Below are 21854 nucleotides of genomic sequence, written 5' to 3'. Positions count from 1 at the left end.
CTTTATTGATGATATTCTGGTGTATTACCGGAGTCGAGAAGATTATGACCAACACCTGAGGACAATGCTCCAGACTTTAAGGGAAAAGAAATTATATGCTAAGTTCTCGAAATGTGAGTTTTGGTTGGATTCCGTGGCATTCGTAGATCACGTAGTGTCAAGTGAGGGTATTCAAGTGGATCCGAAGAAAGTAGAGGTAGTGCAGAGTTGGCCCAAACCATCCTCATCTATAGAGATCCGCAGTTTTCTTGGCTTGGCGGGTAATTACCATCGTTTTGTTGAGGGTTTTTCATCGATTGCAGCCCCTATGACTAGGTTGACCCAGAAGTGTGCTCCGTTCTAGTGGACGAAAGAGTGTGAGGCAAGCTTTCAGAAGCTCAAGACAGCTTTGACTATAGCCCCAATTTTGATATTGCCTTCAGGTTCGAGATCTTATACGGTCTATTATGATGCCTCGAGGATTGGCCTTGGAGCAGTGTTGATGCAGGGCAGTAGGGTGATTGCCTACGCGTCTAGATAGTTGAAGATACATGAGAAGAACTACCATGTCCATGATCTAGAGTTAGCTACCATTGTTCACGCCCTGAAGATCTGGCGCCATTATTTGTACGGTGTTCCTTGTGAGATTTATACTGATCATCGGAGCTTACAGTACCTATTCAAGCAAAAAGGATCTTAATTTGTGCCAGATGAGGTGGTTAGAGTTGCTGAAGGACTATGATATCACTATTTTGTATCACCCGGGCCAGGCCAATATGGTAGCCGATGCTTTGAGTTATCGGGCAGAGAGTTTGGGGAGTTTGGCTTATTTACCAGCATTGGAGAGGCCCATGGCGATGGATGTTCAGGCCTTAGCCAGCCAGTTTGTGAGATTGGATCTTTCGGATCCCAGTCAGATTCTAGCTTGCGTGGATTCTCGGTCTTCCTTATTTGATCGTATCAGGGAGCGTCAGTATGATGACCCTCATTTGCTTGTCCTCAAGGACAAGGTTCTTCGTGGTGATGCCCGAGATGTGTCCATTGGTTATGATGGGGTATTGAGGATGCAGGGTCGGATTTGTGTACCCAATGTTGATGGGCTTCGGGAGTTGATTCTAGAGGAGGCCCATAGTTTGCGGTATTCCATTCATTCGGGTGCCGCAGAGATGTATCAGGATTTGAGACAACACTATTGGTGGAGGTGGATAAAGAAAGATATAGTTGGATTTGTAGCTCGGTGCCTCAACTGTCAGCAGGTGAAGTATGAGCACTAGAGACCAGGTGGGTTGCTTCAGCAGATAGAGATCCCGGAGTGGAAGTGGGAGCGGATCACCATGGACTTTGTAGTTGGCTCCCATGGACTTTGAGAAAGTTCAATGCTATTTGGGTGATTATGGATCGGCTGACCAAGTTCGTGCATTTCATTCATATGTGTACTATTTATTCTTCGGAGCGGTTGGCGGAGATTTATATTTGGGAGATTGTTCGCCTGCATGGTATTCCAGTTTCCATTATTTCAGATAGAGGTACTTAGTTCACATCACGGTTCTGGAGGGCCGTTCAACATGAATTGGGTACTCGGGTGGAGTTGAGTACAACATTTCACTCTCAGACGGACGGACAGTCTGAACGCACTATTCAGATTCTTGAGGATATGCTCCGTGTGTGTGATTGAGTTTGGAGGGTCTTGGGATCATTTTCTGCCACTAGCGGAGTTTGCTTACAACAACAACTATCAGTCCAGCATTCAGATGGCACTGTATGAGGCTTTGTATGGTAGGCGGTATAGATCCCCGGTGGGTTGGTTTGAGTCGGGTGAGGCCAGATTATTGGGCATAGACTTGGTTCAGGATGCCTTGGAGAAGGTTAAGGTGATTCAGGATAGACTCCGTACAGCCCAGTCCAGACAGAAGAGTTAGGCGGACCGAAAGGTTCGTGATGTCTCCTATATGGTTGGAGAGCGGGTTCTGCTTCGGGTTTCGCCTATGAAGGGCGTTATGAGATTTGAGAAGAAATGAAAGTTGAGTACGAGGTTTATTGGCCCTTTTGAGATATTGAGGCATGTTGGGGAGGTTGTTTATGAGCTTGCCTTACCTCCAGCTTGGCAGGAGTTCATCCGGTATTTCATGTTTCGATGCTCCGGAGGTATCACGGTGATTCATCGCACATGTTGGATTTCAGTTCAGTCTAGTTGGACAAGGATCTATCTTATGTTGAGGAGCCAGTGGCAATATTGGATAGGCAGGTTAGAAAGCTGAGGTCAAAGAACATTGCATCAGTAAAGGTTCAGTGGCGGGGTCATCCGGTCGAGGAGGCGACCTGGGAGACCGAGCAGGATATGCGCAGCCGTTACCCTCATCTTTTCACTACTTTAGGTATGTCTCTATGCTCTTTGAGGACGAACAAATGTTTAAGTATGGGAGGATGTAATGACCCGGCCGATCGTTTTAATAATTTATGCCCCGGTCTCCTATTAACTGCTCTCCCCGTGTTTATTTCTGCTATTTTGATTTGCCGGAATGTTCGGTTTTGAGTTTCGGAGAGTTTTGGGACACTTAGTCTCTAAATGAGAGCTTAAGTTTTAGAAATTTGACCGTAGTTGGAACAGTGTAAAGACGGTCTCGGAATGGAATTCTGTTGGTTCCATTAGCTCCGTTGGGTGATTTCGGGCTTAGGGGCGTGTTCGGATTGTGTTTTGGAGGTCCGTAGCTAATTTAGGCTTGAAATGCCGAAAGTTGAATATTTGAAGTTTCCGGTTCGATAGTGAGATTTTGATCTGATGGTCGGAATGGAATTCTAGAAGTTGGAGTAACTCTGTAGTGTTGAATGTGACGTGTGTGCAAAATTTTGGTCATTCGGATGAGGGTTGATAGACTTTTTGATCGAAAGCGTAAATTTAGAGTTTGGGAGTTCTTAGGCTTGATCCATGGTTGATTCGTTGTTTCGATGTTGTTTTAGGTGTTTTAAGGATTAGTATAAGTTTGGATAGTGGTATTAGACTTGTTTGTGCTTTTGGTTGAGGTCCCGGGGGCCTCGGAATAATTTCGGATGGTTGACGGAAGGATTTGGAATTTGGAGTTGCAGCTGAAGCTATGAATGTTGTCATAACCACATCTGCGGTTGATGGGCCGTAGTTGCGACTCCCACAGGTGCGGAATCAAGCCGCAGAAGCGGCCAGATGAGGAAGGGGCAGGAGTTGCAGAAGCGGTACCGCATCTGCAAATGGGGAGTCGCAGGTGTGGAAAAGGCAGAGCTAGTGAATTGTCGTAGATGCGATCGTTGGTCCAAAAAAGTAGGACCGCAGAAGCGGATTAGCTGGGCAGAAACATATAAATACTTGCCTTCGCGAATTTGAGCTATTTTTACCTCTTTTCAAACGGAAAAAACCTTGGGGAGCATTTTCAAGGGAGATTTTCAGAGGAGTTCATTGGGGTAAGGTCTTTGGTCCCTAAACTCGTTATTGGAGTGATTTTTTATCATTATAAGCATGAAAATTTAAGGAAATTCAGTGGTAATTTGGGGGTTAGGGCTTGATTAGTTAGAGACTTTTGAGTGATGATTTGAGGGACCATTTGAGGTCCGATTTTTGTACTTTTGGTATGAATGAACTCGTGATAGTGTGAGGATTCTGGAAATGTAAATTTTACCCAATTCCGAGACGTGGGCCCGAGGGGCATTTTGGTCATTTTACCTAATTTTGTGTATTAGCTTAGAATCTCTTTGTAGAATCAGCTATTTGAAGTATTATTTACATTATGCAATTGAATTGAATAAATTTGGGCCATTGGAGTCGAGTACTCGTGGCAAGAACGTGGTTTCAGGTTGACTTTTGAGTCGGTTCGAGGTAAGTGGCTTGCCTAACCTTGTGTGGGGGACATTCCCCTTAAGATTTGGTATTATTGATAATTGAAATGCCTCGTACATGAAGTGATGAGTGCGTATTTGTGCTAATTGTTAAAAATCCGATTTTCATTAAGTAATTTCTAGTATGTTTCTTTTCTTGTTTATACTACTTCCAAATTTAAGCCTTGTGTTAGCTTAGGAAAACATGTCTAATTGACTTAATTGTCTTACTTGCTCAAACTGCCTTATTTGGATTACGTCCAACATGCTAGGTTAGAAATACATGTCTTACCTTGGTATGGAACTTGTATTGAACTGTGTACTCTCTTCTTGTTGTTGCTGTGTGTTTACTTTGGGACTACGGGATGGTATCCCCGGGAGATTCCCCTGTATGTTTACTTTGGGACTACGGAACGGTATTTCGGGAGATGCCGCTGCACATTTACTTTGGAACTACGAGACTGCACCCGGTAGATTCCCCATATACTGAGTATTTACATTTGTGACTACGGATCGGTATTCCGGGAGATTCCCTCGCATTATGAGTTGGACTACGGGACGGTATCCCGGGGAGATTCACTGGATATTTTTGTTTGGGACTATAAGATGGTATCCTGGGAGATCCCCAATTGTTATCCTTGTACTGAGTTGTATCTCTTTCGATGTTACTTTGCCTCTGTGGTAGTTGTTGCTGTCCTTATTATCTTGTATTTAATTCTCATTATTATCTTTCAACTGCACTGCTTTATCTTATGTTGTCTTACCTTATATTTTATTTAACCTCAGTAGGGCCCTGACCTTCTCGTCACTACCCGACTGAGGTTAGGCTTGACACTTACTAAGTACCGCTGTGGTGTACTCATGCCTTTTCTGCGCATGCTTTTTATGTGCAGATCCAGGTACTTCCACTCAGACTTATCACGCTTGAGGCGACTTGCTTGAAGAGACTCCGAGGTATATCTGTCTCGTCCGCAGATCGAAGAGTCCCTTTCTACTCTCCATTTTGTATTAACCCTTCTGTATTTTTGTTTCTTTGTTAGACATTCTGGAGCTAGATGCTTGTAGACATTCAAAGGCTTGTGATCATGAGATTCCAGGTTTTGGGAAGTGTATTTAGATTTCGAGAGTTGATATTGTGTATGCCGAGCGACACTTTTAAACACTGTTCTATTTCACTATTTCGGTTTTAAATTATTTTTCTTCCGCAAATTGGTTTATCTTCCGCATTTTTAGGCTTACCTAGTCGTAGAGACTAGGTGCCGTCACGATGGTTCACGGAGGACGAACCGGGGCCGTGACAGTTTGTTTTTAAAGTCTGAATCTTAATTATTCAGATTTTAATCATTAAGTGTTTTTTTTTATTTCACAACCACTTAATGGGTCTGAATAGGTCTGTATGATAAAGATCTATAATAGAGACTTATAGCTTGTTTGGCCAAGCTTATTTTTGGTCAAAAGTGCTTCTTTTTTTTTGCCAAAAGCATTTTTGGCCTCAATTTGAGGTGTTTGGCCAAGCTTCTAGAAGGAAAAAAAGTGTTTTTGAGGAGAAGCAGAAGCAGCTTTGGAGAAGCAGAAAAAAGTAGCTTCTCTCCAAAAGTACTTTTTTGAGAAGTACTTTTGAGAAAAATACACTTAGAAGTAATTTTTTAAAGCTTGGTCAAACACTAATTGCTGCTCAGAAGTGCTTTTCAAACTAATTAGCAAAACACAAACTGCTTCTCACCAAAAGTACTTTTGAGAGATGCACTTTTGAAAAAAGCACTTCTCAAAATAAGCTGATTTTTGCAGCTTGGCCAAACGGGCTATTAATTTCATTAAGATGTTATCACATATTCATTATTAACTGCCGCCGTCGCCTACCATTATCAATTACCACCACACCACCACCACCTCCACCACCACCACGCCACCACCACCACGCCACCACCATCCTCAATCATAGCCTCCATTATCTACCATCACCGCCTACTATCCCCACCACTCCGACCACCATCATTCTCTCCCACAATCAACATTCATCCGCCTCAACTACCACAACTGGCCACCCCATCACAATCAACAACCACAGCCGGTACTGCCCATCATTATAACCGACCACCACTCACCCACCACCTTCCTCAATCACAATTACTACCGCCACTTGACATTATTAACTATCACCACCCATCACCACCATCCTCAATCATAGTCGCCACCACTACCAATCACTACTAGCTACTAGCGTGAACCACCATCATCAGCCAAAACTACCGCCTCTAGTCAGCATTCACCCGTTAGCCATCACCACCAACAACTATCATATTTTGAAAAATTATATATTTTATTGATAGAATATAAGATTAGTTAGTATTTCATTTGAATTTTATGTTTATTAGTTTTCAAATAAAGATAAATTTTATACATTCAAATGTTAACAATCAAACAGTTTTAATTATTTCTATTCAGATCTTAATACACATCTTAATATATTCAGTTGTGCATTCAGATTCAGATGTCTTAATTTTAATACACATCTTGATATTCAGATGTGTATTCAATCTAGACGTCTTAATCTTAAAAAAAAAAGCAAATGAGGCCAAAAATCCTAAGAATTTATTGAGGTGGCAGGGACATTTATGGAAATTCCAAATGGGTAGGGTTATATATATATATATATATATATATAATATACATATTTTGTACACTTTTAATTAGGTAAAACAATTAGTTTTGGTTTGCCCTTGTTATCGTAGGTTCGATCCAACCTCTTGTATTCTTACCATCTTCTCCACCAGGATGACAACCGATCGGCTCACTCTTACTGCTAATGCGACCTTCGGCTAGGTATCTTTCTTCCTAACTCTTTGGCTGTACTGTTGATCTTCTGTTTTTTGTTTTTGAGTTTTTTGCTTGCGTTTTTTCCCCTTCAATTTGAGAATGATTTGCCAATTGTGTTATAAGAACTTACAGTGAATTGCTATTGTTACTGGATTATACTCAAGATGCTCTTTGTCATTTAATTAGTGAAATTCATGTTTCTTATCTTACAACAGCTTTTAAGTAACTTCACATTGGAATTTAAATGAATTTGAACCGATTATTTGATAATCATGGATGGCTTAAATAAGTAAATTATGAGATTTACGGACTTCCTGAATAAGTAATACTGTACTCGTTAGGTAGATTTTGCTTCTTAGGTCATAGATTTTTTATTTTCCTAATAATTTGTTGCTTGAGGATTTTTAGTGGTAACCTTATCAAGAGTGAAGTATTCAGAAGTTAAAGGAAAATCTCCGAATTCGAGTTTTTCTGAGAGATTATTTAGTTGTCTTTGGATTAAAAAAGAGAATATTTGGAATGACTAGAATAAAAGAAAGAAATTTGGAGACAATTACTTTTCTGAAAATACTTTCTGCTTCTTAATGTCTTCTTCAATAACTTGATCCAGTTATTGTTGCTTGTTGATTTGAAGTTATTGTCTTGATAGAATCTACTGTAGCAAACACCTGATCCGCCACTGTGATTTTCACATACTTTTTTTTCCTTTCCTTTTTTTTTTCTTTCTTTTAAAATCTTAGCAAGCTTTATATTTTTAAGTTTATTCTGTATTTGTTTTTCATTACCCATTTAGCTGCTAACTTTTTGTTTTTTTGTTTTGTTTTGCACTTTTAGGATCCCTTTTGTTGATCCTATTTATCTATCTATCTTTATGTATTTATTTGTTTATTTTGTTTTTGCATTTTATGCCCCTTTTGATCTTTTGATATGATTCTATTCAGAAGCTCAATTCGCGTTAGTCAAGGATCTTCAATTTCATATTAGAGACAAAAAAAGCCAAAAGAATCAGTGACTTCAGCAACCTATTGTGAAAGCAGTGTAATCCGATAAAAGCACGTGTCAGAGAATCGCAAGAGGGGAAAAAGAAATATGGCAAATTGGCTTGTGCTCAGTGCTTTTATTGCTGTAACGGTGGTAATTGCTCAAGCAGTAAGATTATTGTTTATGGTAATCAATGGCTGGAGAAATAGAAAGAAAGCTGTTGGGGTCTTCCACCCATACACCAATGACGGAGGTGGTGGAGAACGAGTCTTGTGGTGCGCTGTGAAAGCCATCCAAGATGTAAACCCGAATCTAGACTGTGTCATATATACAGGAGATCATGATGCTTCACCTGACAGCCTTAGTGGCCGTGCCCTTGATCGATTTGGAGTCAAACTAATCCACCCTCCTAAGGTACCCTTTACTTCTCGGTGGGTTTTACTCTGCGTACATGATATTATTTCCATTATTTCATTTTTTATGATAGTGTTTGACTTGAAACGAACTCTAGGGATTATTTGACTTACATATTTTATCAGCAATAGTGTAATAATATTAAAGTAATGGTTGAGAAGTTATACTTTGATAAGAAATGTCACATTAAAGTTTGAAAGTTTTAGTATAACTAATTTAAATTATTAAAAGTTGTGAAAGTAGTATTAAAATAGAATACTTTCAACCATTAAGTCACAAAATAGAAAATTGTCATATTTCCTTTCTGTTCAGCTAAACAAACTTCCTTTTTCACTTTCGCTCCCGTTTCTTCATCTTCCTCCCCTCCTCCACACACCCAAACTCCACCACTAGTATCGAGTGTTGTAGCTATCAACTCCCAGATACTGGCATTTTACTACCAGGGATTTCAACAGTATCACAGTCTTTGTGCTTCTTCTATCCCTGATAAGTCATTGAAATTCTCAACATTCTTTATTGTTGCACCAGGAATACACTTCTACTCTGTTTAGAAATATAATATTTATTTATGTTAGTTTGTAGCTGCTTTGAGATATCTGTATTGTATACTCCTTCCCCTGTTACCTGTATTGCTGCATCTTATATTCCTCTTTCTGATGCTTCATTACTGGTATATGTTTGATGGTGGTAATCACAAACACATATAATATCCTATCCAGATAATTGCTGCATAATGTAGTTGTTCTTTTGCAACTTCGATATATTGACATTCAGTGTCATTTTGCTCAAGATTACTGATTTCCTGCAGTTTACATCAGGTAGTCCATCTGCATAGGAGAAAGTGGGTCGAAGAAACCACTTACCCTCGTTTCACAATGATTGGTCAAAGCTTTGGATCGATTTACCTTTCTTGGGAAGCTTTGTGCAAATATACACCTTTATATTACTTTGATACTAGCGGATATGCTTTTACTTATCCAGTTGCCCGTATATTTGGATGCAAAGTATTTTCCTATACTCATTATCCAACTATCAGTTTAGACATGCTATCTCGTGTTCGTGGGCGCAGTTCAATGTACAACAATGATTCCTTGATTGCCAAGAGGTACTACATATTATCATAATATGCCATCTATAGGAGATCTGTCCCTTTTCCTTTTGTATTGTAAAAATATGCTATCTGTAGAATTTCATGCTAACAAGTCAAATAGTCATTTTGATGGAAGTTTCTGTTACTAACGCACCTAAAGGTTGGTCTACCTTGTTGAAGAAAAATGAGAATGGCCTATTCAAACAAAAAGGAAAAGGCCATGCTTAGTCAGACAAGCCTTTGTCATTGTCTGTCAACTAAGTGGTGCCTAAGGCCCCTATGAGAAACTGTTGATCTGCTTGTGTCTTTTTTTCTTTCTTTTCTAGTATTAACAATGTTGTCAGTTGACCCTGTTTCATGTATGCGTATCTTTTTACCAAATTAATGTGGTCATTTACTAATTGGCACTCGTAAGAAGATATAATGGCAAGATGTTATCCCGCTTCTCCATGAAAGTGTACATCTAGACGCATTAGTGGGTCTTCTGAAATTATATATCCTAGGGACTGAATATGATATTGTAATATCTTTGCATTTTCTTTGCTTGTATCTGTGCATGAAGCTCATGAAATTGCTTTTCTGGCAGTGCGATACTATCCAGGTTCAAGGTTGTTTACTATACACTATTTGGCTGGCTGTACAGCTTTGTTGGTTCTTGTGCACACCTTGCAATGGTTAATTCTTCATGGACTCAATCTCATATTGAGAAGCTGTGGGGAATACCAGCTCGAATTAGGCGTGTGTATCCTCCTTGTGATACTTCTAGGCTTCAGGTCTGTATTTTTTAACTCTTTTGGTGCTAATATAACCCGTCTTTCTCCTCCTGACGCCTAACGTTATTAATGCTTTCCCTTTTTTCTGTAGATTTTATTAATTTAATGAGTTGAGGCTAATTTTTTGCTATAGCACTGTCTTGCATTTTTGCATTAATGAAGTATATGATGAAAGTAGGATTCGATGTACTTTTCAGATGAATTTCTCATTTCGATTCTTATTTGGACTTCGTGACTCTTGCCTTTGTTGAAAATTGAGGGAAATGACATTACTCTATTCCTTTTTAGAAGGTCTTATTATTTCTTGAGTCTGGGTTGGACAGTAAGCAATTGCATTTTTGCATGGCCATATTAACGACAAACTTGACACTGCTCTTGACAGGCGCTTCCGCTAGAAAAGTCAATGAAACCTCCGAAGATAGTATCTGTGGCTCAGTTCCGTCCAGAGAAGGTGGGCATTTTATGTGGTCCTTGTAGAATTCAAGGTACCCATACTTCTGCAGGTGTTTCAAGGTATATTGTAATCTTGAAAGTCTTGTAAAACTTGGTTTTTCTGTGAGTTAGGCACACCCACTCCAACTTGAGGCGTTTGCAGTTGCCATCAAGAAATTAGACCAAGATCTGCCAAGGCCAATTATCCAATTAGTGGGTAGTTGTAGGAATGAAGCAGATGAGAAAAGGTTGCAAAATCTGAAGGACCTAGCTATTAAACTGAATGTGGATGATCATGTTGAGTTCCACAAGAATGTCATGTACAGGTTAGTGGCGCAACTCCATTTGTTTGTCTGAACTTCTTAAACTCCAAGGCATGATTTTACTGAATTTTCAGGACCACAACTTTTCTTTAACTGCTTGAAGCTATAACTTTCAAGGTAAGGGTTTCATAAGAGATGGACTTTTTATTGCCTTGGCTTACTCCCCCCAACACAAAACCCCCCAGCACCACCACCAAACAAAAATAAAGAAAAGGGAAATGTTATTTATAAGATAAATAAAAATTGGTTGGATGTTCAGGTAATGTAATACACAAAGAGGATATATATTTATGCATGGGTGTAAATTGCTTAACCAGCTGGATTGAATCTCTTGGTAGTTCTGTTAGCTCTGTGTGTTTAGACATAGAATGTGAAATGTTTAGGTAGATTATCCATTTCCATCACTTCAATACATGATAGACATGATTAAGAAGCTTCATTTTTGTTTTTTAATCTTTGTTGGTGAAGTGATTTGGTCAGACTTTTGGGTGGTGCTGTAGCTGGAATCCATTCCATGACAGATGAGCACTTTGGCATAAGTGTAGTTGAATACATGGCTGCTGGCGCGATACCAATTGGTTAGCCATGTTGTGTGGTTTCTGTCTTGCTCTGTATTTGAGTCTCTGACTTATTTAGTTGACTTCAAATTTTTCGGTTTCGTTCAGCACATAATTCAGCTGGACCAAGGATGGATATTGTGTTACCAGAAAATGGGAAGCAGACTGGATTCCTTGCCCAGGGCGTGGAGGAATACGCTGAAGCCATTATTGAAGTCATTAAGATGCCAGAGAATAAGAGGCTGGAGATAGCTGCTGCTGCCAGGAAGCGAGCCTCCATGTTCTCAGAGCAAAGGTTTTATGAAGATTTTAAGGCTGCTGTACGACCAATCTTTTGTGATGGTACCAAATGATTGCAAAATCTTTGTTTCCATAAATACAAGAGATGAATTTTGTTGCAACATACTTAGACTTTGTCTTATCTTGTCTTTTTCTGGTTTTCCTTGTTCTTTATAAATTTTACTCTAGATTGTATGTGTACTTTGTCGGTGACTTCAGTCTTGAAGTTACTAATTAAAGGAAAAATATTTTGCCTCTGATTTGGCAGTTAGAATAAAAGAGATGGTCCTCCTTTCTTTAGGTTTAGTTAAAGTAGATAGTCATATATACAGGTACGGTGGGGCGTTACAGATGAAGGCAATCGGAGTAATATTTATGGGTCTAATGTCTGTCCGGTGAAACAAATAATTCAATTCTATCTTTAATTCATGTTGAAATCTGCGCAGCTACAGATGTTCATGCATTTAGCATGTCTGAGAATTCTTTTTCATTTTTATGTATTGTTGGGAAGGTGGGAAGGAGTGGGAATTTATTTTTAAAAAGAAAGAATGATAAGTTTCTGGGAGAATTTGGTCTAACATGTTTTTCTTGGACAGTTTCCTTGGCAATAACTGGACAGTAATAAAGATGCGCGTTGCCCAAAAAATGGATTATATATTCCTCTTATAGGTTTTCAGTGAATAAATGAAATTCGCAATGGAAATTATATATGTCTGACAAGAAATAAATTATCATAGTGAATAAATAAATGCATCTAAGGCTTGTGAATTTAATCTTCATTTACATGTAAAATTTTAAGTTTAATTTCTTAATTTCCGTTTATTCTTTTAGAAATGACTTTCTTTTTCGAGACCAACAAAAAAAAAAAGAAGAGAAAACAGTAGCTATGTATTTGGTGGTTGGTTTTACCTTCATGGAAAACAATAAGATCATAGTAATTCAGATCCCATTAGGAAAAATATATTGGAGGATAATATCGGGGCCCCCATGTGCGCAATTCACTTTGCAAGTGAAGAAGAAGCAGTGTTCCAAGTGCACCGGTGCTGAGTACAGTGTTCCTCTGCGTCAGCGACCGTTAATTTCTGCAGTCTTCTCTGTCCAGTAGCTATTTCCTCAAGTCTTTGGGGGCTTTCAGCAACAGTATGTTTCTTTCTCTCCCTCTCTTTTCTTGTATAATTATTCTTGCTTTGCACTTTTAATATCCCATTGTTGATATAGTTCTAGACATGGTAGAATTTCACATGCTGCTATAAACCAACTGATTGCTAATTTGTCCTCCGTGAGACATTGTGGTCTGAACTGGTTGTTTACTACTCTCTCTCTCTCTCTCTCACACACACACACGAATAAACAAATAAATACAAATGGAGCTCAGACTGGATACTCTTTAGTCCTTACAGATCGAAAATATGTAGAGAAAAGACCAATCTTAAGTTCATCTTCCGCTTATCTCTAATTCTCGATTTGTGGCAAGTACTCAGCTTCTCTTGGATCACAGATAAAGGGGGTTTTAGTTGTTTGAGCTTAATTTTGAAGCACTCTTTGATTCCTTAATTTTGAAGCACTCTCTGACTCAACCAATTGAGTTCTCCGTCCAAAGGCAAATATCTCTATGTACTAGCCTCCGTTTTAAGAGATGCTGCCAGATGGGTTGAGATTATTCACTTGAAAGCAGAGATGTGATACATTTTCAGGATGTTTGTTACGTGAACAACTATCAGCATCCACATTTTCACTTTTGAGTCATGCTTAAGTCTATCTAGAATAGCAAGCCAAAGAATGAAGCCATCCTTGAAATACAATTCGCGAAACAAAATACTGTAGCCAAGCTAGAGGCCTCTGCCTTGTGGAATTATACATGGCAAACGAACCATTAGAAGCCCCACCAAAGTTGAGCATTGCTCTGACTCTAGTTGGTTATTGCCAGCCATATTCCACAGTCGAATCCGCTACTTTTAGAGTCAAATATGGCTGTCGCAGCAATTAGTAGAGAAAACCTAGTGCCATGGTCCTAAAGGATCGAAAGAATTATAGCATACAGAAATATTACAACCATGTGCAATTTGATAATGAATACAAAATCTGGTACTCTAGAGGATTTAACTCCATGAGCAATTAAGCAATGATGAGGAACTGAGACTGCCCAAAATTTCTTATTTCTAAGTTGACACTGAATGCATCCATTAATTGCAGTAAGAATCCTTTTCAGAAGATATTCCAAATTTGATTAAGAATAGCAGTATTTTTGGAACAGTTGTGAGATAGCTCTGATAACCTGTTTCTGTTTAGGCAATATGAAGAGACTAAACCAATGTGTGGATACCAAACAAAACAAGCTTACCATCTTTAGCCACCCTGGATCCCTTATTTGATCAAGTTCGTATTTTACCTAAGATTTTCTCTGCAAGCTTTTTGCAACATCAGTGATCCAGCTCGGAAGAGATAAGCGGGGTGCCTAATATTTGACAGGAACGGTGTGCCTGTTGAAAACCACCAATGGCTGATCTTTGAGTATCATCAACAGGTAAATCAGCAAAATCCTTTGCACTTTTTCGGCATATTAGGAATAAACCAGGTCTCCAAATTGATCTACAACCTGTTTGACGAGGAGTATGGATGGACTTCTCATTAACAGCAAACACCAATGAAGAGACAACCCACAAAAAACATGTCCAATGTAGGGAGGAAATTAAATTCCTGCAGAGCAATATTTGTGTTGAACAAACATGTGAAGGCCTCAACGGTGAGTGGAACAGGTAAGGAGGCATAAAATCCCCTTAACTCAACCCCCAGGATTACTATAAAATCGTGGGAAACATAGGTCCAATGAAGGTGGACATAGCTCAGAGCTTCAAGCTTATGATAAGAAAACTGTTTTTTTCCCCAATGGATGTACTCAAAGCTTTTGGTTTTGCAGCATTACAGATAATATGCAGATTACCATTAAAATCATCGTAAACTTAGGTGCCATAGTTCATGGCTTCAAGCTTATTATAGTTCTTTTGGCATCTTATGAGTTTACCCCTTATATAAAAGTCTTTCTCCATCTTGTCTTGTCAAAATTAAATAAATAAAGCACTAAGTCCTGTATCTGTAATGCTACTTCATTCCACTAGCATTCTGACAATTACTGATCAAAGATCTCATGAGCGGTTTCAATATGTTAGTGATAATCTTGAAAATCAGTGTGTAAATGAAGTTCATTCATGATACTGGCTGGAAGTCCTTGTAATGTCTTCACCTTAGGAACTAAATGATAGTGGTAGAATTAAGAGCAGCAGATAGCTCACCGCCAATGGTTACAAAAGATTGTTCAAAGATGCAATTTACTGTGACTTCACTAAGAGCCAGTTTTATTGGTAAAATTCTGCTGGAAACAATCAGGACACGGAGCTTTATGCTTAGCCACTTAGCAGTGTGTTATAAATTTCATCTTCACTAACAAATGTGAGTAGACACTCCTACTGCTCAATTGTACTTAGTGATCCTCCTCCCTATTTGATCATTTATCCTGATAATTTTACTCCTTGCTCTATGTTGAGTTAGTTGTCTGAAGAAAAAAAGCAGTATTAGCATCAGCAACTGATTACCTTTTATTTGTGGTCTTAGCCTTGCACAATTCCTCTTCACATCTCAGGGCTTCCACATAATCACACAGAAGCATCCTCTTTTGTATTAGAAGAGTTCAGTTAGAATCCATATTTGTCGTCAGGCAGTAGACACTTGTTGTTTAGGCTATTGGGACTGAGAAGGAACCTGGGCAACATATGCTTTTCTTGAATTGCTTAAGGGAAGCTTTGCCAGTTTGCTACTTTCTCCACAGAACATATGTAGCGGAACCAGATAATGTTATGTTCCAAGGCCAGTGAGATAATATCTGAATATTTCTAATGCCTTTCCCAAAATAAGAAATACTCCCTCCGTTTCAAATTACATGAGGTACTTTACTTTTTAGTCTGTTCCAAAATAAATGACACATTTCTAAATTTGAAAATAATTCAACTTTAAACTCTTCATTTTACCCATTTTACCTTTAATGAGAAGTTTTTATGACCATACAAATGTCATGGTCCCACAAAGCTTTTACCCCTTAAGCTTTTAAGACCACAAATTTCAAAAATTTCTTCTTTTCTCTTAAACTTCGTGCGAGTTAAAATACCTCATCTAAATTGAAACGGAGGGAGTATATAAAAGGTTTATGGCCTCCTACAAACCTCTTAAAGTAACTAACATATTATAGTGATCAAATACCCCAAAGTTATTTTCATATCACAAAAAGATAATAGCTAGACTTCGTCGCATCATATTCTGCCCAATTTTCTTGACATCCTACCTTTTGACCAAGTGAAACGGTTTGCTATAGCTGGCATATTATCAACATCAATTATATCTAGTATTTGATTAAAGTTCTAGCTGCTTGGATCCTTGCTAGTTTTGGGCGTTTTCATTGTTCAAGAATTTATTGAAGGCACTTCATAGAGTATTTTATTTCTTTTTTTTTTCTGTTGCTTTTGGGGGATGGGGGTTGAGTCTATTGATAGTTACTGGACAGCCAGCAATGATATCAAACTCTAAGGGAAAATTCGATTATTTTTTTTTTTAAAAATTTTTATGAGATGCTTTGTATAATATATGTAGATATACATGGAGAAGAGGTGACATTGTATCACCATAATTTATTACGTACTACTTCAGGCTGACTACCAGCACATCTCAAAGAAGTGCATCCCTACAGAAGGTTCAGCACTTCACATATCTCTCTCATATGCTGGGTTTACGAAGACAGAATGTAACTAATTATAGCAATATTTTAGTTGCTAATGGTGATCATGTTTGGACCTGACAAATGCTGGGAGCTCAAGTCTGAAAATAATACCCCTACTGTGAATTAGTTATCCGCTGATCTTTGAAAGAGAGGAACCAGTGCAGCTTGGTGGTCAAACTCGGTCATCAAGAAAGATTCAGAAGTTTCAAATGGTCGTCCACCAGTAACTTCCAAAACTTATGCGGGGAGTTGTATCTTTCTCAGAACAGAACCAACCTTGAAGAGATCGCCATCTATAGCGGGAGAGAAATTTAGGATTCCCAAGGTTCCCAGCCGGTACAATGGATACAATGTCTCTAAACTAGAGCTTGGGAGCAAATTTGTAGAGGCCCTGCGAGAAACTGAGGGTAAAAGAGATCTGGACTTCCTGAGGCGCCTACAAATTTGATTGATGATAGGAAAAGGGGGCTTCCAAAACCAGGCTGGCTGTTTTAATTTTTCTCGGGTATCTTGTCTTTCGTATAGTATGTTCTTTTTTAATTGGCAGAATGACCTAAATGACACCTATACTTGTGCCACTTTGTCATGCCGGTCCTCCTACTCCACTTTTTTTTTTATCCAGACACTTTAACTTGTTCAAAATCTATATTTTAAACTCCTCTGACCGTGTGTGTATCTTGTTAGCATTATCTTTTAGTCAATTAGTTGTATTAGGACTTTATTTGAATTATTCTTGTAATTATCCTTTTCATATATTGTTGTAACTTTATCTTATAAATATAAGTCTGGAAAGGTGAGCAAGACTCACGCTTTGACGCTTCTCAGTTTATCAACCTTCATCTTGGTATCAGAGCCCTAAACGATCCCCTTCAATGGCTCTAGAAAATTCTTCTTCCTCTTCTGCTCAAACCGCCATGAATCAATCTTCTCTTGGCCTCCCCATCCCCCCTCCAACAGTTTCCAATATCAAAGGTTTTGTTTCTATCGAATTGACATATGTCAATTACCTCACCTGGAAGAGAGTTTTTCTCACTGTCCTTAAAAGTCACAACCTTCTTTCCTTAGTAGATGGAACCATACCATGTCCATCACTAGACCGCGCTGATTACAAGCTTTGGATTCAATTGGATACTATTGCATTAAGTTGGATTAATGCAACACTTTCTTCTATTGTTCTTGACACACTTTTGAACTATACTTGTGAGACATCTAAATAGGCTTGGGACACCCTCGCATCACTATATTTGGATCAAGTCTCTTCCTCATCCATTCACCTTAAGTCGAAATTCCAAAATTTCAAGAAAGGTCCCCTTTCTATGGAAGATTATCTTTAGCAACTTCACTCTATTGCCTACTCTCTCAGGGCAATTGGTAACCTCTGATTGATGATGATTTAGTCACTCAAACTTTGCAAGGATTGCCTTCATCTTATCGTACCTTTGTGTCTGGATTAAATGCTACTGGCTCACCTCCTTCTTTTATTGCATTACGACCACTACTTCTCACCGAAGAAGCTCATATTAATGTAATTGATTCTGAAGAGTCAAATGCTCAAACTGCGTTGCTTGCGTCAACTCAAGCGAAGACCACTTCTAATTCATCATCTCCCTTCAATGGAAATCAGCCTACAAAAGGATACTTCCATGGACGAGGTCGTGGCAAAAATAACAAGGGACAATATGGTAGGGGTCGAGGATACCACAACTCTTCATAGTCTGGTTTCCAACCTCAATCTCGGCCTCCTTCCCCTGCTACTGGTATTTTGGGTAGACCACCTTTTGTTCCTACTAAACAATGTCAAATTTGTTTTCATTATAATCACACTGCGTTGGAGTGCAGAAACAGGTTCAACCATTCCTTTGTGGGTAACAATATTCCTAAACCATTTGCTGCAATGAATTTGGAGGAAGTTCAACCAACAGTTTGGTACCCAGACTCTGGGGCATTTGTGCACATGACAAAAGATCCTTCTACTCTTACGTCTCACACTCCTTATTCTGGTCCTTCTCAAGTCATGGTTGGAGATGGTACTCTTCTCTCAATTAAATCTACTGGTTCCTCTATCCTTCCAACAACTTCTAAGCCTCTTCTCTTAAAGAAAGTTTTATATGTTCCATCCCTTGCTAAAAATCTGCTTTCTATTCAACGTTTGTGTGCTGATAATAATTGTCTTATTGAATTTACTAACTCTGGTTTTTTTGTCAAGGACTTGAAGACCAGAACACCGTTGCTCCACTGTAACAATTCTGGGTCTCTTTATCCTCTACGTGTTGCTCCATCTGCCTCCTCCATCTTTGGTCTCTTTGCTAAAGTCTTGCCTTCTTCCTTTGGCACCAACGTTTGGGACATCCTGGTTGAGAGTCTCTTAGTTAGTTAGTTTCTAGAAATTTAATTCGAAGTACTTCTTCCATCAACAATAATTCTTGTAATGTTTGCCATTTAGGCAAACAAACTAGAATGTCTTTTCCTTTATCAAGTAGTAATGCAAATTTTCCATTCGTTTTAATTCATTCAGATGTATGGCATGCTCCTACTGTCTCAAATTCAGGATATCGTTATTATATTTTGTTCCTCGATGATTACACTAAATTCTCTTGGGTCTACTTGATGCGCGAAAAATCTGAATCCTTTGACAAATTCAAAGAATTTTATGCAATGGTTAAAAATGTTTTCCACACTTCTATTTCTTATTTCCAGTCCGATGGAGGTGGGGAATACATTGACAAAAAATTTAGTTCATTCTTTAAACAAAATGGCATAGTCCATCGTTTTTCTTGTCCTCACATTTCTGCTCAAACTGGTAGGGCCGAGCGAAAACATCGATATATTGCGAATGTCCTACGGTGTCTTATCTTTCAAGCATCTATGTCTTTTCAATTTTGGGTTGATGCTTGTTTATATGTTGTCTCCCTTATTAATGTTACTCCTCTTCTAGTGCTGCGTTTTAAATCTCCGTTTGAACTACTCTATGGTCCTTTGCCAGATTATAATTTAATTCATGTATTTGGGTGCCTATGTTATCCCTTTGTGGCATTTAATCATTGTTCTTAGTTTCAACCTCGATCAAAACCTTGCTTATTTCTTGGTTCGTCGGATAAACACAAAGGATTTAGATGTTTGGACCCTTGCTCAAATAGGATTATTATCTCTCGGCATGTCCATTTTGTTGAGGACTCATTCCCGTTTCAGACTCTATTTCCTACTCCTTCTCCAAGTACCTCACCTAATTCTAAATATCCCGTCCATCTCACACGTCTTGGTGGAATTTCCCCCCTCCCGTTTCGCAACAACCTATTTCAAATAGGAAAAATCTTCTACTTCCTCCAACTTTGTAGAGTCCTATTTTACATGGGAACAGTCATCCTACTTCACCTAATTTGCAGCATCACATTTCCAATAGGAGTCTTCAAACTCCTTTGAATCACGAGAATATTTCTAGCCTTTCTCCTTCTTCACCAGGCACTCCTTCTCCTTCTTCACCAGGCACTCCTTCTCCTTCCCATTCTCAATCACCTTTAGATCGCGTAACTTCTACTAACCAACTTATTGTATCCACTTCGAGTTGCTCCTCTCTCCCTCCTATTGTACATGATTCTTCATCTCATGCACATTATACGCCAACTCTTTCTTCACCCGACATTTTTTAAGTATCTCGCACACAATTAACAACTGTACAACCTCAAACTCATCATATGACTACTCGCTCTAAAACAGGGTCCCTCAAGCCACACATTCTTCCTTCCTTGATGGCTTCTACATGTCCCATTTTATCTGAACCGTCCTCATTTGCTCAAGCTTCTAAATACACTCGTTGGATGCAAGCAATGAGTTCTGAATTCGATGCTCTCATTTAAAATAAAACTTGGACTGCCTCCTCCTCCTAATGCAAATATTGTTGGCAACAAATGGGTGTTTCGAATCAAAGTTTGTGCAAATGGCTCTGTTGAAAGATTTAAAGCTCATCTAGTGGCTTAAGATTTTTCGCAGCAGCCTGGAGTGGATTATTTTGAAACTTTTGCTCCTGTAGTAAAACCTAGTACAATGCGTTTGGTCTTATCCTTGGCTCTTCAGCGAAATTGGTTCATGCACCAACTCGATGTGTCAAATGCATTCCTTCATGGTGAGTTATCTGAGACTGTTTATATGCGTCAACCTAAGGGGTTTGAGCATCCAGATTATCCCCATTATGTCTGCAAATTGCAACGTGCTCTATATGGTCTTAAACAATCTCCGAGGGCTTGGTTCCATTGTCTTGCTCGTTTTCTTCTTGATCTCGATTTTAAGTAATATGTTTCGGATCAAAGCATGTTCATTTTTCACTCTGGGGTGATTGCATTATTCTTTTAATTTATGTGAATGATATAACTGTTTTTGGTTCTTCAAAGTCCTTAATATCATAATTTATCTCTTCCATGAGTACAGAATTCTCAATGAAGGACTTGGGACAACTTCACTACTTTCTTGGCATTGAGTTAAAACATAACTCTTTGGGACTTCTCTTACTGCAGCGTCGTTACATTACTTCAATTCTACATCGCTTTAAATTGGAAAAGTATAAACCAATGCTTACTCCGCTTCATAGTGAGCTTGATTGGAATCCACCTCTTCTCCTTTGCTTGAAGATCCTTCTATCTATCGCCAAATGATTGTAAGTCTACAATACTTGCCCTTTACTAGGCCAGATATTCAATTTGATATTAACCTTGCTTCTCAATTCCTTCACCAGCCAAGACAATTGCATTTTCAGGCCGTAAAATGGATTTCCGGTATCTTAGTGGCACCATCGATTGGGGCTTACAATTGTATAAAAATTCTCCCTTGGCACTTATTGTTTTCTCTGACTCGGATTGGGCTGGTTGTTCAGCCACTAGGCGGTCTACAACTGAATTCTGCATTTTTCTTGGCTCCAACCTCATCTCTTGGTTAAGAAGCAACCTACTGTTGCACGCTCAAGTACTGAAGCTGAATATCGAGCTTTTGCTATTGCAACTGCTGAAGCTACTTGGCTCCAATATATTCTTCGTGATCTTGGCATTTTTCTTACTTCTCCAGTCTCCGCAAAATGTGACAATATTGGAGCCATTCATCGAGCTCACAATCCAATTTTTCATTCTCGTTCCAAACATGTTGCATTGGATTATTATTTTGTTCGTGAAAAGATTAGCCATGGTGATCTGGTGGTCTCTCATGTTCATACCTCTAAGCAACTTGCAGATTTATTCACCAAAGTATTGCCTTCCACCCGTTTTTGTGAGCTAACAACCAATCTTCACGTTCATTCTTTCCGTTCAGATTGAGGGAAGGTGTTAGCATTATCTTTTAGTCAATTAGTTGTATTAGGACTTTATTTGAATTATTCTTGTAATTATCCTTTCCATATATTGTTGTAACTTTATCTTATAAATATAAGTCTGGAAAGGTGAGCAAGACTCACGCTTTGACGCTTCTCAGTTTATCAACCTTCATCTTATCTCACTTGCTTGACGTGGATGACACATCATATTCCACGTCATTTTTTATATTTTGTCTACTAAAAACACTTATTATGTACTATTCCTTAAAGAAAAAGAAAAAGAAAATCATTCCCAACTGGTGGCAAAG

The 21854-nt window shown here is 38.7% G+C and overlaps 1 protein-coding gene and 1 long non-coding RNA gene across 5 annotated transcripts; both read left to right on the top strand.

The window, feature by feature from the left end:
• Window positions 1–6506: 6506 nt before the first annotated feature.
• On the top strand, window positions 6507–11767 carry LOC104234967 (GDP-Man:Man(3)GlcNAc(2)-PP-Dol alpha-1,2-mannosyltransferase). Of its 4 annotated transcripts, none has more exons than XM_009788639.2 (8): window positions 6507–6645; window positions 7581–8034; window positions 8853–9139; window positions 9711–9897; window positions 10280–10348; window positions 10462–10655; window positions 11121–11230; window positions 11318–11767. In XM_009788639.2, the coding sequence occupies exons 2-8, from the start codon at window positions 7729–7731 to the stop codon at window positions 11560–11562; spliced, it is 1398 nt and encodes a 465-aa protein (XP_009786941.2). In that variant the 5' UTR covers window positions 6507–6645; window positions 7581–7728; the 3' UTR covers window positions 11563–11767. The 4 variants fall into 4 exon arrangements, with proteins under 4 accessions (XP_009786941.2, XP_009786937.2, XP_009786948.2 ...); XM_009788635.2 differs by having other exon boundaries at window positions 7581–8051; window positions 8843–9139; window positions 11133–11230; XM_009788646.2 differs by having other exon boundaries at window positions 7581–8051; window positions 8843–9139.
• A 577-nt stretch (window positions 11768–12344) lies between these two features.
• On the top strand, window positions 12345–16912 carry LOC138888739 (uncharacterized). Its single transcript, XR_011406100.1, has 2 exons — window positions 12345–12628; window positions 13778–16912. It is a non-coding gene; the product is annotated as an uncharacterized lncRNA (long non-coding RNA).
• The last annotated feature ends 4942 nt before the right edge of the window (window positions 16913–21854 follow it).

The sequence above is a fragment of the Nicotiana sylvestris genome, chromosome 3 (assembly GCF_000393655.2).
Source record: "Nicotiana sylvestris chromosome 3, ASM39365v2, whole genome shotgun sequence".
NCBI classification, from domain to species: Eukaryota; Viridiplantae; Streptophyta; class Magnoliopsida; order Solanales; family Solanaceae; genus Nicotiana; species Nicotiana sylvestris.
The sequence above is the reverse complement of the archived record's forward strand: the minus strand, read 5'-3'. Positions and strand labels throughout refer to the sequence as shown.